General features: G+C 51.6%; 6 protein-coding genes across 6 annotated transcripts; 3 read left to right on the forward strand and 3 right to left on the reverse strand.

Moving 5' to 3' along the window:
- Positions 1 to 1,147: 1,147 nt before the first annotated feature.
- K460DRAFT_330886 (uncharacterized protein) lies at positions 1,148 to 2,266 on the reverse strand (the record flags this gene model as incomplete). Its single annotated transcript, XM_040930787.1, has 1 exon — positions 1,148 to 2,266. One exon carries the CDS (start codon positions 2,264 to 2,266, stop codon positions 1,148 to 1,150), a length of 1,119 nt encoding a protein of 372 aa, XP_040791739.1.
- Positions 2,267 to 2,559: 293 nt separating this feature from the next.
- Positions 2,560 to 5,683, reverse strand: K460DRAFT_330888 (uncharacterized protein). The gene is made up of 4 exons (XM_040930788.1): positions 5,075 to 5,683; positions 4,430 to 5,008; positions 3,584 to 4,381; positions 2,560 to 3,533 (listed from the first exon to the last, which is right to left on the reverse strand). The coding sequence occupies exons 1-4, from the start codon at positions 5,275 to 5,277 to the stop codon at positions 2,798 to 2,800; spliced, it is 2,316 nt and encodes a 771-aa protein (XP_040791740.1). The 5' UTR covers positions 5,278 to 5,683; the 3' UTR covers positions 2,560 to 2,797.
- Positions 5,684 to 5,903: 220 nt separating this feature from the next.
- K460DRAFT_404416 (UPF0005-domain-containing protein) lies at positions 5,904 to 6,795 on the forward strand (the record flags this gene model as incomplete). The annotated part of the gene is made up of 2 exons (XM_040936723.1): positions 5,904 to 6,139; positions 6,201 to 6,795. 2 exons carry the CDS (start codon positions 5,904 to 5,906, stop codon positions 6,793 to 6,795), a joined length of 831 nt encoding a protein of 276 aa, XP_040791741.1.
- A 1,235-nt stretch (positions 6,796 to 8,030) lies between these two features.
- On the forward strand, positions 8,031 to 9,668 carry K460DRAFT_354056 (longevity assurance proteins LAG1/LAC1; the record flags this gene model as incomplete). Its single annotated transcript, XM_040931759.1, has 4 exons — positions 8,031 to 8,208; positions 8,271 to 8,584; positions 8,639 to 8,926; positions 8,973 to 9,668. 4 exons carry the CDS (start codon positions 8,031 to 8,033, stop codon positions 9,666 to 9,668), a joined length of 1,476 nt encoding a protein of 491 aa, XP_040791742.1.
- Positions 9,669 to 10,276: 608 nt separating this feature from the next.
- Positions 10,277 to 11,567, reverse strand: K460DRAFT_375874 (WD40 repeat-like protein; the record flags this gene model as incomplete). The annotated part of the gene is made up of 3 exons (XM_040934818.1): positions 10,277 to 11,313; positions 11,371 to 11,409; positions 11,459 to 11,567. The coding sequence occupies 3 exons, from the start codon at positions 11,565 to 11,567 to the stop codon at positions 10,277 to 10,279; spliced, it is 1,185 nt and encodes a 394-aa protein (XP_040791743.1).
- A 960-nt stretch (positions 11,568 to 12,527) lies between these two features.
- K460DRAFT_375875 (Septin) lies at positions 12,528 to 13,967 on the forward strand (the record flags this gene model as incomplete). Its single annotated transcript, XM_040934819.1, has 6 exons — positions 12,528 to 12,536; positions 12,642 to 12,840; positions 12,900 to 12,981; positions 13,033 to 13,170; positions 13,216 to 13,683; positions 13,736 to 13,967. 6 exons carry the CDS (start codon positions 12,528 to 12,530, stop codon positions 13,965 to 13,967), a joined length of 1,128 nt encoding a protein of 375 aa, XP_040791744.1.
- Positions 13,968 to 14,772: the final 805 nt, after the last annotated feature.

Genomic DNA, 14,772 nt, shown 5'->3' on the forward strand with positions numbered 1-14,772 from the left:
GCTGAAGTCGAGGTCTTGACACCTCTGCTTCTTTTCTACCAGGGATGTTTTGTATGACTGTAGCAATCCCTCCTTCGACAACGACGCTATATGACTATCCAACATAGGCAGCTCGTTGCTGGCTAAAGCGACATCTAGCTCATACTGGAGCTTGTCTTCGAAGTTTTGCTATAGCTTCAAGGTAAATTGGGTGCAACTGCTTTCTGTCCGGGCGCATGACCTTGATAGTGCCGTGGTTTAGGAGAAGGTCATGGCGCTCTTGAATTGTCCGATCCTGGAAGACACTGAAGTCGAAGACGTCGTAAGCGGTGAGTAGATGGTAGACTGGAGTATACAGTGCAGGAATGCCATCAAATGTTCGCTAAGAAATTAAAGCTTCTCACCAGTCCAGCTTTTGGCAGTCTCTGGAACAGTAGTCTTAGGTCAGTATTTCTCACATCCATATCATACAGAGACATGACTAACGTATCTCGTTGCAGCCGTTGCAGGTCTTGGTACCAAATCCTTGCACAACGTGCACATAACAGCCGGATTTGCGTTGGTGGTGTCAGCCATCTTGTGGTGGCTGTAGTGATGGTGAAGAGGAGAGTTGGTTTTATGCGACACAAAAAATCTAATGCTCAGAAAGTCAAGAAATGCCAGCTCATCCTTCGATACCACTTCTCTCAGGAATAGTCTCTGACCTGTACGACAGACAGGCATGCCTATACAGTTAAATAGTGTGACTTGAAGGTAGCTCCCATTCTCAGCCTAACTGGAGACAGTCTTGCACAACAGCTTTTAGGTGAACCAATCGACTTTCGGGCACCCCGCCCAGCAGTATCAAACGGTAACATGTTGAACAATGTAAGATAAGCCATACACCTCGTACTTCCAGTAACAGTCACTTGATTCGTAGACACTATAAGAACTATGATACATAGTTTAGTTGCAACAGCGTTGAAAAGGATGGATGCTACACGAAAACTGAGAGCAGAACCTTTGATGATGGCGATGGTGTTGAGCAGCACGCGAATAGACTAAAGAAATTTTGGGGAAGAGGGGGTTTAGTGGGAAGTATCGCGGTCCTGGCTTCCGTAGAGGTCTTTTCTCTGGCAAGTCCTCAATCCATATCCATCTTTACCTGCTGCGACTCTTCGTCGCTCTCTCAGATGTTGAACGGCGATGGTACCAAACGCCCCCGGAATGGATTCTCCTGCCACATCTCATAGTAGAAACGCTCGAAGTTCTCCTTCGATACCTGGTTGATACGTTCTGCATGCAACATGTCGGGAGTTATACACGCAAGATCTGAAGGAGCAGAATCCGCCATTTTAGCCGCAGTATAGCTGAGAAGAGCATGGACATGTGCCAGAAGCAGTGGCTTCCCATCTTTCCGACCTAACGTCACACTGCCAGTTTCGGCGGTCTGTTGTCCTGGATTCAGAAGACAGGCTTTGTGGTTCTGTCTACCTGAGTGGGGGGCGTAATCGCGCCAGACTCTGGCTGGTGTATTCTGATAGGCGATAAGCGGAAGGCCGACTCGGTCAGCTACTGGGGTGGGTATCTGAGATTCGTGGCATCCTGCGAGTAGTCCAACGTGCTCCTCAATGATCGGGCGGTCTAGAAATTGCTGGTCGCCCTGACAGTTCAGACGCACGACTATGGTACCTTTCTGGCCCAGGGACAACTCGTGGAATTTCTCATTCCAGAAATGCTCCACCAGCCGCATCTCATCGATCACGGATCGGAAGTCGGCTGGTCCGAGATGTACATCAGAAGGCCTCTTATCAATATCCGACGTGTGATGCACTCCCCAAGCAACGATCGCGCCTTGGCAGAATCGAGCAAGATCGGAATCGAGTTTCGAGATGCTCTGGTTAGGCTTGCCATTCGGAGTGCAGCATGGACATATCTTTTCAGCGGTGGGCCTTGACAAGACGATGCAGTGCGACTCGTAGCGACGCTTGAGTACCGGGTTGGTCTCACTCGCAACGTTGTCATGCTTGTCAATCCACTCCTGGCTTAATCCTAGCTCTGCAAAAGCGACTTCTTGAGGATGATTGTGGCCGGCTTCGTAACGCATCCAGACAAAGCGGGGCTTGTCTTCGTCGGCAGGGAAGTAGATAGCGCTGTAATGGCTGGAATCAGGTCGAGTCGGCAGGAACTCTTGGTAGTCCTTGCAGACTACCTTGTGGAGGGGCCAATCATGCTTCTGGCAAGCCGTAGAGCAGTAATGAATAGACTTGCAGCCGCTGCAGATCTTGGAGCTGGGGTGATTGCACATCGCACAAAGCGACTGTGCGTGTCTGCTCGCCATTCGAGCTGTCCTGAGCTCAATGATAGTAGGTGGAAGGTTAGTGACTGATACAGCGGAGAGCGATTGAATGTGCGAAAGAAGTAAGAAGAAGGACGAAGAAGTGAGCCAGATAATAGAGGAGTTAAGTGCCGCTAGTGGGGTCTGCACAGCTGCAATGTGAAAGTTGAGGAAAGAGCGCCGGGGTGCAACGCGTGAGCACGTGATACGAATGAACAGCTGCAATATGCTACTTTGCGTATCGTGCTTTTGTAATTACTGTCAATACGACCATGTGTATATCCAAGGGACGAAGACTTACTGGGCTCAAAAGCTAGCAGAACCCCAATTCTTTGTGAAGCAAGTGAATCAAGCTCGTAGTTGGCATGTCGTAAAAGCTATAACACATGATGAAAAGCAGCAAAGGAAGTTTGCTACGCATATTTTGTACCGGCTTCATTACTCGGAACAAACATAGAGAACAGTAGCTTTCATCTCGAAATGCCAATCTACAGTTACCCGTCAATGGTATGTCTTTCCTACTTCAGGTTTTTTGACCGATTTCGACGAGAGAGAACAATGTCCAAACCCTTCTACCACTTCGTGCTGGACTACTCCCCATCTCACCTTTGCCAGATGCGGATCGATCTCATTAGGTGGAGGGTGGCATGCGGCGCTTATAGCAAGACTGCAAGATGCAATGATGGGCGCTTTCATCGACATATTTCTGAAACCGATCCATCCTACAGTGCAGAGCAAAATCAAGAACGCGCTGAGCAACACGAAAAGGCTAAGTGTTGAGAAGCCACACGCCGATTTTGATTTGTGCTCAAGCATTTTCCCTTGACTATCAAAGAAATCGACGCGAACGAGGAAAAATGTTTGCGATAATAACCAATGGAGGGTGCCGCTAGTGATTATGAGGGGAAGACTCCACCTATATGGGAGCTGTAAGAAATAGGTACTCCGTTGACTGCCATGAGATTGTGTGACTCTTAGGCCCTTCCTGAAATTTGCAAGATTGTTCCATTCTAGTGTGCCAGCCATGGAAGTGCAGATAGTGTTGATGGCCAGATAGCTGAAAGAAAGGAGAAGTTGCGGCGCGTTAGCGAACCAAGCATTCTTCAGAGTTGCCGCAGCTGTCATGTTACCATCGCTGAAAGGAAGGTAATATTGGGACGAAGCTCCCCAGGACCAGGAGCTAGCTGGTGTGGCGTACAACGGATAAAACCCAGGTACCATGATGATACATAACACCCTATGCGGTTAGTATCGATTGGCAACATGGAGCGCCGGTGGGAAGCTTACATGATCGTGTAGAATACCTTTCCATTTCGAGTTACGGCAAAGAAATAATATCTGGGGCGTGGAAGCCACATGCCACCCATTCGCAAAGTGAGGTCTTCTTTCTCCTCCGTGCTAGATATAGGGTGACTTGAAGGATGTCCCATACTAAGTAGCATCTCTTCCCTACCCAGCATGCATTTCCCGGTAGTACTTGGATCAATACGCTTTAAGAAGGAGGCCGCGGCATCCCCTATGGTGACGAGGTACGCTGATCTATCTGTAATAAGGACAGAAGCCATGATGCTCAACTTCAGGATGTTGAACACGATTACGGTGACCATGAAGTAAAGGCTGACTCGTACGCGACTTGATAGATCGTCTTTCTTCTGTGAAAAGGCATATGCCACATGAGCATAGCACTGTAATGGCTCATTATATCCGGGTTCATACATGGAGTGTACCGGTTTGAAGTATATCCAGCCGGGTAATGGGTACTGTTCGTGTGAGATTGCCCATGTCATTTCCTGCTCGATCCCAAACCTGCGTAGGGTGTCAACATCTTGTAATGTCATATCCGTGAGAATCTGTGACGTGTCGAAGGCCAGAAGATCAATTGTAAGGTACAAGTCCCCATGCCCCGACACGTGCTCTCTATTGTACACATTACTCCATTGATCATTAGTGAGTCTCGAGTACGTGCCAGAAAATGTGTCATTATCTGTGATCGATCTAATCTGCTCCCATTTATCAGATCCAGCGGCTAACGTAAAGGCGTTGAAGTCGACCGAAGTCACGACCTTGAAAACTGAAGCGTTGTAACTGGTGACCATAAGTCAGCGCGAACATAACAAGCCAATCCACACTTACAAGAGGTGCAGAGGAATCGATGATAATGCTAGTGCGACCCATAGCACTACACGGTGGCGAGGAATCGCCCGTAAGTTGCGGGTGCTGAGAAGACCGATGTCGAGCCACTGGCCTTTAGCGTGGGCTACATCAACGTCCTTTCGAGTAGGAGCACTTAATACTTGCATGGTGTAGTTGCTCCCGGCAAGTAGCATCGTACTGAGCACGTTGATGAGCACATGCAAGGAGGTATTCCATCGCGAAATGGTCGCTTCATCGCCAACAATTAAGTCAGCGACGCCGTCGGAATTGTACCCCGAATGTACGGTCGATCCTACGACAATCATGGCGATATTGCAACAGAGGACGAACGTAGACGTGCAACATCCAAACAGGACCCCCATTCGCCATCCATGGAATCGACTTTGTCTGATCCAAAGTGCGATTTTGTTATCAACTGATCGAGTGGTATCTGAGAGACCCTTGAACACACGTGTGAAGAAAGACGGCGGTTGTCGCTGATCATCTGAAGAGGTGGTCGATATCGCGATGGAGGAGCGACGAGATATGCCATGGTCCGGGTCTTTTTGTGGTTGCAATCTGCGTGTCACTCAGTGTCTGGCTAATTGCAAACCCTATACACGGTACACAGGTTATACGACTCACGGAATGGTCTCCATCTCTGCACTTTCTCTCTCAGATGTAAGATTGGTGGCGCCAAGTATTGAGCCACTCTCCTCGGGAGTATAGGGTGCATCCGTACCCCTCGATATATGCAAAAGCGGAATAGAATCAACAAAATCGCCTAGGTCCTGTGCCAAAGGCGGCAAGAGAGGAGCTTGAGAGGATCGCCCGAGTTCAGGATCCATCGCTGTACGTAAGAGGAGACAGGCCGAGGTAGTTTGAAAGAGAATTTCCTCGAGGCAGAGCCCTTTCTTAACTTGTCGCGCTGCAGCAAGGCTGAGGCTATAACGTAGGTGGCTGTCAAGAAGGTACCCTTTGGCTGGATCACGCAAAGTTTGGATGATCTGATTGGTATCATCGATCTGCAATGCATGTCCAGGCTATGTATAGCTAGGTGACATAGCTGAAGATGGTGAAGGAGACGGTCATGCAAGCAGGAAGAGACCGCATTGTGAAGGCTATGGAGCAAAACTGGTTGTGGATAATCTCGGGGGAAAATTGCGGGAAGAGCCCAAAACGCCTCCCTGGATAATCAATACCTCTGAAGTAGACAGCTAGGCGATGTCTAGTCGGTATTGCAGCTTCGTGCTATCGAAAATGTAGCGAGTGAGCCAAGGTGTGGTGAGGACCCACGTGATGAGGTCCGCGGCTTATGCGCCCCTTCCCGCGCGTCATTCGTCATTCATAGATGTCCCGGCAGCCCGACTGTCAAGCTGACCTCTGCCCTCGAAACCGCCACCACTTACCAACACCGCGCGCGCTCCTTCACTACCTATTGCGCATCGAACGCATCCACGACAAGCATTTCGCGATGACCGGACCGAAATACCAGGACGTTCCTCAGCGGGACTCGCTCGACGAGGCTGCGCCGTCATACTCGCAAGCGCCACCCAGCTATCAAGCAGCCGACCCACAGGAGGCCCTGCTTCGTGGTGTACCGCGAGACGAAGATGACAACTTGCCAGACGACTTCAAGTTTGGCGGTGTGGTAGCAGAGGCTACGCTGGATATCCGGATGGCGTTTGTGAGAAAGGTGTACGCTATCTTGTAAGTACTCGAATCCGACGTCGAACCCTCTGGTTTATTGCGCATTTACCAACTACATTAGGACCGTCCAGCTCCTCGCTACCGCTGCTGTAAGCTTCGCCTCGATGACCTCAGTAACGTACAAGAACTGGATCCAGACAAACCCGTGGATGATGTGGGTGTCGCTCTTTGGCTCCTTTGCCTTCCTTGGCCTCACCTTCTGGAAGCGCAAGTCGTATCCTACGAACCTGATATTCCTTGCTGGATTCACCGCCCTGGAAGCCTATTCCATCTCCGTCATCGTATCGTTTACCGACTCCAAGATCGTGCTCCAGGCGGTCGTCTTCACATTTGGCATCTTCATCGCCTTAAGCCTGTTTGCCTGCCAGTCGAAGTACGATTTCACGAGCTGGATGCCGTATTTGTTTGGTGCTCTCTGGGTTCTGATACTGTTCGGCTTCATGTCCACGTTCTTCCCATACAACGACAAGGTAGATCTTGGTTATGGCATTATTGCGGCTTTGATCTTTTCGGGCTACATCCTGATCGACACTCAGATGATCATGCGTCACTACCACGTTGAGGAGGAGATTGCGGCGGCCATCTCGCTGTACCTCGATATCATCAACTTGTTCCTCGCCATCTTGAGGATCTTGAACTCGCAAAACAACAACTGAGCGTTGGATTTGAGCGCTAGCAAGAACCGAGTCGGTCTCTACACACCAGGGAAACTGAATGGCGTTGGTTGGAATTGCCCTTGGATATCATGGAAGGATCCAAGGTGCAGGATGGCGTTGTGATTTCGTAAGATTCAGTTGTATTCTTAATCTGGAGGATGAGTTCCATAGGCTTCCCCTGTCAAGTTTTCGCGTAATTCACCCAAGTCAATTTTTCCAGTATCATCGTTTTGTTGCATCCTGAATGACTTTGGACGGCGCAGGCTCACATATGGTATTCTTACCAGTAGGATGACGGCAATTAGACACTGCGATGCTGCTGGCGATGGCGGGGTAGTACTATGGAGCCGCGGATGCGTGGGCGCACTATTGGCCAGGAACGTGAAACGCCCCCGAACCCTGAATCATCGGAAGCGAAGCTATGCATAACGGACATGGTAGCGTCTTCATCTTTTCCCTGTAGAGACGAACGATAACCGGAGGGCTCGCTCGCTCGGACTCGAGGACAAGCAGGGCGTGCTCCGCGATATGCACCAGAAAACCACTTGCCACCTCCTTTCCTCGCCGCCAGCAGCGGCATGCTTCAGCTCGCCCTCATAATTGCACCAACAAGCTAGTAAAATTACGCGAGACCCATTTTGAACCCCAAAAAGGTAGCGCGCTCTACCAACATAGCAATTGTTAGCTCCCGCGACACCTGGCCAGAAATTCCGAGACAACAACCTGTTCTCCGTTTGCAATTGTTCAAGACGTGCCGATCAGGAGTCGAGTCGATCGAGGCGATCGCGCAGCTCACGACGTGTGATTCGTCTTGGCCCTTCTCGTCTCGAACCCTGAACATCTTGCTGGGAACCACACCGCTTCCCCTTCGAAACACCTGCGCATCCACCCCCGCAGAGGAAGCCCTCCCAGAGACGGAGAGCCTTACGACACCCCATTCTTCCTACTGCCCCGATCCCCATGGCTTTTTCCTGCTAAAAGAACGCAAAAGCCCCACCACGTTCGCTACGTCGAAGCCAAGACCTGCAAAGTCGATTGAAGCTCTGCATTTTGCTCCTCTGCTCTCACGCCATTGCGCACAAGACTGCTGTCGACAACTGCTGGCATTGCCCACAGAGCACCCTTCGCCACCCCACGTCTTCAGGACGTAGATTTGGAAAGTCGACGCCTACGACGATAGCATCGGACAATCGCATTCTCGTCCCCACCACGAATATCGCGGAGCCAGACCCAGCATGGCGACTACGACGACACTGCCGAATGGCAATGGCGCGCTCAGCAGCGCACATGCAGCAGATGTACACGAGCAAAAGGTCGCAGTCACACCAAAGAGGCGGAAAACGCAGCCAAAGAAGGTCAACGACGAGGGCCTTTTGGCATCGCTTTGCACGCTAGTTTGTGAGCACCAGATTGGTACGTTCTTATGGCAGTGAGCGTCCAATGCGAGAATCTCCACCAGCTAACCAAGCGTATAGGAATATCTGTCAACCTCATCTCCCTCCTTCTCCTCACGCACATGTTCTTTCCCCGCGCACGGAGCCGAACCACCAGGTTCCTGCAAATGTCGTACTACAACCCGGAGACGAACAAGTACGCTTGTGGTACCGATGACTTGCCGTTTGTCATACTGTGGACTGTCATCTTTACCGGCCTCAGAGCCGCGATAATGGAATACCTTCTGGACCCACTTGCCAGACTCGGCGGGATCAAGACGAAGAAGGGTCTAGACAGGTTCAAGGAACAGGCTTGGTTGATTGTATACTGCACTGGATCGTGGTCATTGGGCATGGTAAGCAGAAATGTCTGGGAACATTCGTGGTTCTGAGCGCTAAAGTGTGGACAGTATATTATTTACCATTCGGAGTTCTGGTTCAATCTCCACGGCATCTGGGAGGGCTGGCCCTTCCGCGAAGTTGACGGCCTGTTTAAGTGGTACTACCTCGTTCAATGGGGTTTCTGGATCCAGCAGATCCTCGTTGTCAACATTGAGGAGAAGCGCAAGGACTATGCGCAGATGTTCACGCATCACATCTTTACAGTTGCCCTCCTATTCCTATCATATGGATACTATCACATGCGCGTTGGAATTGTCATCCTGACTATCATGGATTTTGTGGACATCATCCTGCCGGTACGTACTAGGTAGTGAGAACATGAGCGCTAGCTGACAATCACAGACGGCCAAGTTGCTCAAGTACATGGGCTACACTACCGTATGCGACATCGCTTTCGGCATCTTCGTTATCTCCTGGTTCGTCACTCGCCACATCTTCTACATGATGGTCTGCTGGTCCATCTACGCCGACGCGCCTGTCGACATGGCACCAGGCTGTTATATCTCAGACTCGTCCGCCAACCAAACCCAATTCGTCCCCATGTCCGATAGCGCAGCATTCGAAGCCCTCGGCGGAAACAATATCTGGGGCAACCTGCTCAAAGCCTACACCGACCGCAACGGGCCCATCTGCTGGAACCCCAGTTTTCGATACTACTTCCTCGCCCTCCTCCTAACACTACAAGTGATCTGCTGTATATGGTTCGGGACCATCGCAAAAATCGTGTACAAGGTTCTTAGTGGGAGCTCAGCCGACGACGTGCGCTCCGACGACGAAGGCGACGATGAAGAAATCGAGGAAGACAACACACGCACAATCTTCAACGCCGTCACAGTTTGCAGTGAATCGGGCATGAGCGCAATGACCCCGAAAGAAGAAGAGGTTGGTGTCGATGGTCTGACTTTTGCAAAGATGAACGCTACGAGTCAACGAAGGCAAGTGAGGAGGGAAAGTTCGAGAGCGAGTGGGATTAGCATTCCCGGACATGGCGACCGGAAGGAGTTATTAGGACGTATTGGGTGTGACAAACCCAGTTGAAGCGCTCACGCATCAAACGTTCCAGGGGCCTGGTTTTTATTTTGCGGGCGAGCACTTGTCTTCTCCATAGGTGTCCCCGGCGTCGTGGCGTTCGAGCTCCTGGTGGGAGTGGAGGACATTTTTCACATATCGCATCAAGTTGGTCGCGGGATGATCATACATACCCTAGAAGCGAGCATAGATTATTGTAATCCCATCTTTACGCATCCCTATCAACGTTCACTAAAAAAGGGCAGAACAGTAGCAGGCCGGTGAGCACGTACTGTGTGGCATATTCCCGCATAATGAAATCAAAGTAGTGTAAATCTAAAATAGTGTCTCATTTCGCCTCGCTGCACACAGTTGTCGTGATCTCGAGCTAGTATATTGCAAGATTGTGATCGACTTCCTAGTGCGCAAAGGGCACATGTACGCATCGCCTGCCGTGGGTATTCCTATGCCTCGCATTACGCCGTGTTATGCAAATACACCAACACCAAATCCTAGCGCCGCAGCTATCATCGAGTGAACTGTACCCGAGTTCGATAGCGTTACATTCCGCGCTGAATGATGGAAACCCATTCGTCCTCTCTCGATATCCTATCGATGGATGCCAACAACGTCGGTTCCTAATCGATATATCGTTTCCATTGGTGGTCGGAGAAGACCTGCCGTCCGGATTCATCAACGCCTATGATGAACCTATCCCATCGGGCATCCTGCCCTGCTCCGATGATCAAGATTGTAGTGTCGTCCAGCCACCCTAATAGGCCCTTTGTTGGTCTGCCGCCTGGCACGCCCGGGATACCAGCGTTCAAGGTGGCAGATTTGCCATGCGGACCCCAAGTAGGTGGCTCATCGCCCAGTTCAAATTTCGCCGAGGCTGTAGAATAGGTATCCGAGAACTGGCGCGGTAGAAGCGGGACCTTGGACAGGATGCCCCACTTGTGCCGCTTGGGATCATTTTCAGAGACGGTGCCTTGTGTCGCAGCTGAGAGGTCGAATATGTGCAAAGTGGATTTGTCCGAGGTTACAGCAAGTATCGAACCTGCGGGCGAAAAAGCGAGGGAGAATATGGCAGCGGGGTCTACGCCACGGCGGAGTTCCGCAAGCTTGGTGCAGGATGGGAAGGACCAGAGGCGGATGATGGTGCCTTGCTCGCTGGCTGTGGCTACCAAATCGCCGTTCTTGCTGATTGCGAGTGCGCGTAGTGGAGACTCATGCGCTGGGATGATGCTGACGTTGCTGGTAGTCAGGTCAAACAGCTTGACTTGCCCGACCGTACGGCCAGGGAACGCCACGATATTCTTGCCCAGCTCACACAGCCCGAAGGGGTTGTTGACAGTCTCATAGTCCGCGACCTTCTCCGGCGGCATCTTCATCTTGTATATCCCGACCTTGTTTAGCAGCACGACAATTAAATGTGTATGCGATATTCGGACACGTTGCACCGGCGTCTTAAACTCGAGCGATGTGGCCACCTCTTGCGTCAAGTCGTTCCAGATTTGGACCTCGTAGAGAATGTCAGTGTCGTCGACGAAGTGCCAGGCGGGATCCTCGGGACAGACCTTGTTTTGGGGGAACTTTGGCTGCTTCCCTCCTCCGACTAGAGCGATGTATTGCGTGGTGCCGAGCATTTCTGCGCAGCCTATGCCGCCGCCGACTTCTGTAGGCATGTTAGTACTGCGAGGTTAGTGCCATGTATAGCGATGAGGCACAGTACCTCTCGCAACTCTCTGATCGCATGAGCTAGAGGAGAAGACTGAAATGGTCAGTGACTGTGTGGCACGGCAACATGTCTGCGAACATACTACGAAATCCGGACTCCAGTGCCGCTGAGAAGGAAGAGCTGTCCGCGTTGAACGAAGCAGAAAGCACAAAGGGCCCTGTGTCTGAGTCGAGAATCGGACGAGTATTCATGTTGAATGTCGAGAGACCTAAGAGGTATGTGTCTTGAGAAGTTCAACCGCTCAGGCGTGGGGCTACCTGAAGGCGCAGTAGGCTGCTGGGGTGGGTGATGGCGATGTGGGGTGGAGTGGCCTTGCAAACGGCGTGGGAAGCGTTATTGCGGGAGATTGTGGCATGCTAGGCCCATATCCTCAGAACGACTGAGGCAACGGCAAGGTTAATAATGCGTTGGAGGATACTATATAAAGTGAAGGCAGAGTGGAGGTTCCATGGGACGCCGACACGAACCACAGCTCACCATGTCATGCGTCCAAGCTTCCTCCCTCGTCGCCCCTTCCTCGCGTAGCGTAGGCGGGAGCTATCCAGATGTGGAAAGCACGGGGTCCACAGGTGAATGCTCGGAGTATTTCCAGTACGAGGGAACAGTGTCTACTGTGTCAACTATGTATCTACGTGTTTTTTTGATTCTATTAAGACACTGTGATTACGTTGGAGACTTTTTGTGGTAGTGTTTCCCCTACCAGTGGTCCAAAGTATTGGTGTCATCCTTAACCGACCGTGTGAAAAGAGTGCTGCATGGGCTCTCATCTTGAATTGCGCAGCCGCAGGAGGCCATGTTGACAGCGTTGCAACTTGAATTATACATGAGACGATTCCGACGCTCTCTCACAGTCGTGCTACCCACTCGTGCATCATTTTACTGTCTTGGTCTCTCGTCCCAAAGTAGTCGCGCCAGGTGGTCGCGCCAAGATAGGAGCCAGCGACCAGGGTCTACGCCGCTAGCGAGCCCCTTTGCGTCGCGCAGGGAGCTGCTGCCAACGTCCCCAAATTTCCACGACAACACTCCGCAACTTCACAAACAGCCCGCCCCGTTTGCACCACACGCTTCAGTTTCATCCTCACGCCGGGCTGCCTCCAACTGCGGCACACTCGTCCGCAACTACGTACCACGTTCACCGCTCCGAGTCCAAGATGTCTTCGGTACGCCCTTCCCCGACTCCACGTCCCCCTCAGGCACACGATGCCGGTGCCTCGCCCACCACACCTGCATCAAGCCATTGGTCATTTCCGCTAACCACATCGCAGGCGCTCAACAAGACGCGCAGAAAGAAGAATGTCAAGAAGGGAATCCAGTTCTGCCTGATGGTATGCGGTGCCTCAGGGACAGGCCGGACAACTTTTGTGAACACGCTCTGCGGCAAGCAGGTTCTCGGCCACAAGGAGGTCGACGATCCTACCGTTGCTCACGTCGAAGAAGGCGTCAAGATCAAGCCCATCACCGTCGGTATGTCGCCACAATGCCTCTTGATGCCCCCACGACGGTCCGCTAACGCCTGTTTCCAGAGCTCGATGAGGAGGGCACTCGCATCTCGCTCACCATTGTCGACACACCCGGATTCGGAGACCAGATCGACAACGAGGCTAGGTAGGATAACTCTAGAGCAATTCGTGGCATTAGCTTACCCCCATCACACAGCTTCTCAGAGATCGTCGGATACCTCGAGCGACAGTACGATGGCATTCTCGCCGAGGAGTCGCGTATTAAGCGTAACCCCCGATTCCGCGACGATCGTGTACACGTCCTCTTGTACTTCATCACACCGACTGGTCACGGGTAAATTTTATCATCCCTTTTTTCAGGCTCTGCTAATCCTTGCAGTCTCCGAGAACTTGACATTGAGCTCATGAAGCGCCTGTCTCCCCGCTGCAACGTCATCCCTGTCATTGGCAAAGCTGACTCGCTTACACCGGCTGAGCTGGCCGAGTCCAAGAAGCTCGTCATGGAGGACATCGAGCACTACCGCATTCCCGTGTACAACTTCCCGTACGACATCGAGGAGGATGATGAAGACACTGTTGAGGAAAACGCCGAGCTCCGTGGTCTCATGCCTTTTGCCATTGTTGGTTCCGAAGACATCGTTGAGATCAATGGCCGACGGGTACGGGCACGACAGTACCCCTGGGGCATTGTCGAGGTCGACAACCCGCGTCATTCAGATTTCTTGGCAGTGCGAAGTGCGCTCCTTCACAGCCATCTTGCCGATCTCAAGGAAATCACCCACGACTTCCTGTACGAAAACTACCGTACCGAGAAGCTCAGCAAGAGCGTCGAGGGTGGTGCTGCTGCGTAAGTTCTTCCATCTATCACATGTCGTCCCATTTGCTAACGTGTCCTACAGTGACTCGTCGATGAACCCTGAGGATCTTGCCAGCCAGTCTGTGCGCTTGAAGGAGGAGCAGCTACGACGCGAGGAGGAGAAGTTGCGCGAAATCGAGGTTAAGGTGCAGCGAGAGATCAACGAAAAGCGACAGGAGCTCTTGGCCCGCGAGAGCCAGCTCAAAGAGATCGAAGCCCGCATGCACAGGGAACAGAGTGGCCAACTGCAAGACCACGACGCCGAGGAGGCTTAAGCGACATTCACTAATGTCTAGTACCAATGACCCGGCCATCATTTCGCCATTGGTGCCGGGAAAACGAGGGTAGCGCGCTTGCATCCAAATCCAAGGAGCCGAATAAGCAAAACCTGTATACTGCAACAGTGGGCGTTTGTGATGGAGGCTTTGTGCATTGCAGATACCGAAGGATAATGCAAGGCATGTTGGGCTTCGTTTCTTCTTACCTCAGGGGGCTGGCCATTTTCTAACCGGACAGTGTCAGCTTTTGGATCATGTCTACGGCTGCACTGTCTTGACATGACACTGTTTCTCGTATGTTTTCTTAGCACTTCGATACTTATTCCCCCGCCTCTTGGTCTTCATGTAGGAAGTAGTAATCCATTTTCTAATATTGCCCCGGTGGTTAAGCTTGTTGTTTTATTATTCAACGTTTCTTGGAGGGTTTCCCTGCCACTGCTCGCTCCTTCCTCTACACTGCACAATGACGTGAGGTTCAAACAACACCAATCACGTGAAACGCTCAACATTACACACCCACAGCCCTTCTCAATGCCATCGCTTGTTCCAGTCTTTCTCAATGGCGACCTTGGCTACTTCGAGATTTCGGCCGCGTTGCAATCGCTCTCGCAACGCCATCACCTGCCTGGTACGGCAATGTCCTCCACCTCGATGCTTCAAGTCAAAGCCTTCGATGGTGTGCATCATGCAACAAGTCACAAGGATTGGACGGACTCGACTCCGGATCATCACTGCAGGGCATTACTTGAGTTTCATAACATTCGAGAGCCCCGAAAACAAGTCGTCCACTCGAACGATGCTC

The sequence above is a fragment of the Cucurbitaria berberidis genome, assembly GCF_010015615.1.
Source record: "Cucurbitaria berberidis CBS 394.84 unplaced genomic scaffold K460scaffold_2, whole genome shotgun sequence".
Classification (NCBI taxonomy): domain Eukaryota; kingdom Fungi; phylum Ascomycota; class Dothideomycetes; order Pleosporales; family Cucurbitariaceae; genus Cucurbitaria; species Cucurbitaria berberidis.

What these genes read in the sequence shown, in the direction of transcription:
- K460DRAFT_330888 (XM_040930788.1), bottom strand. Translation starts at nt 5,277, where the DNA reads ATGGATCCTGAACTCGGGCGATCCTCTCAAGCTCCTCTCTTGCCGCCT. An exon ending in TCGATTCCTCTGCACCTCTT is followed by an intron (nt 4,382 to 4,429) that starts GTAAGTGTGGAT and finishes TATGGTCACCAG; the next exon opens with TTACAACGCTTCAGTTTTCA. An exon ending in AAGGTATTCTACACGATCAT is followed by an intron (nt 3,534 to 3,583) that starts GTAAGCTTCCCA and finishes CTAACCGCATAG; the next exon opens with GGTGTTATGTATCATCATGG.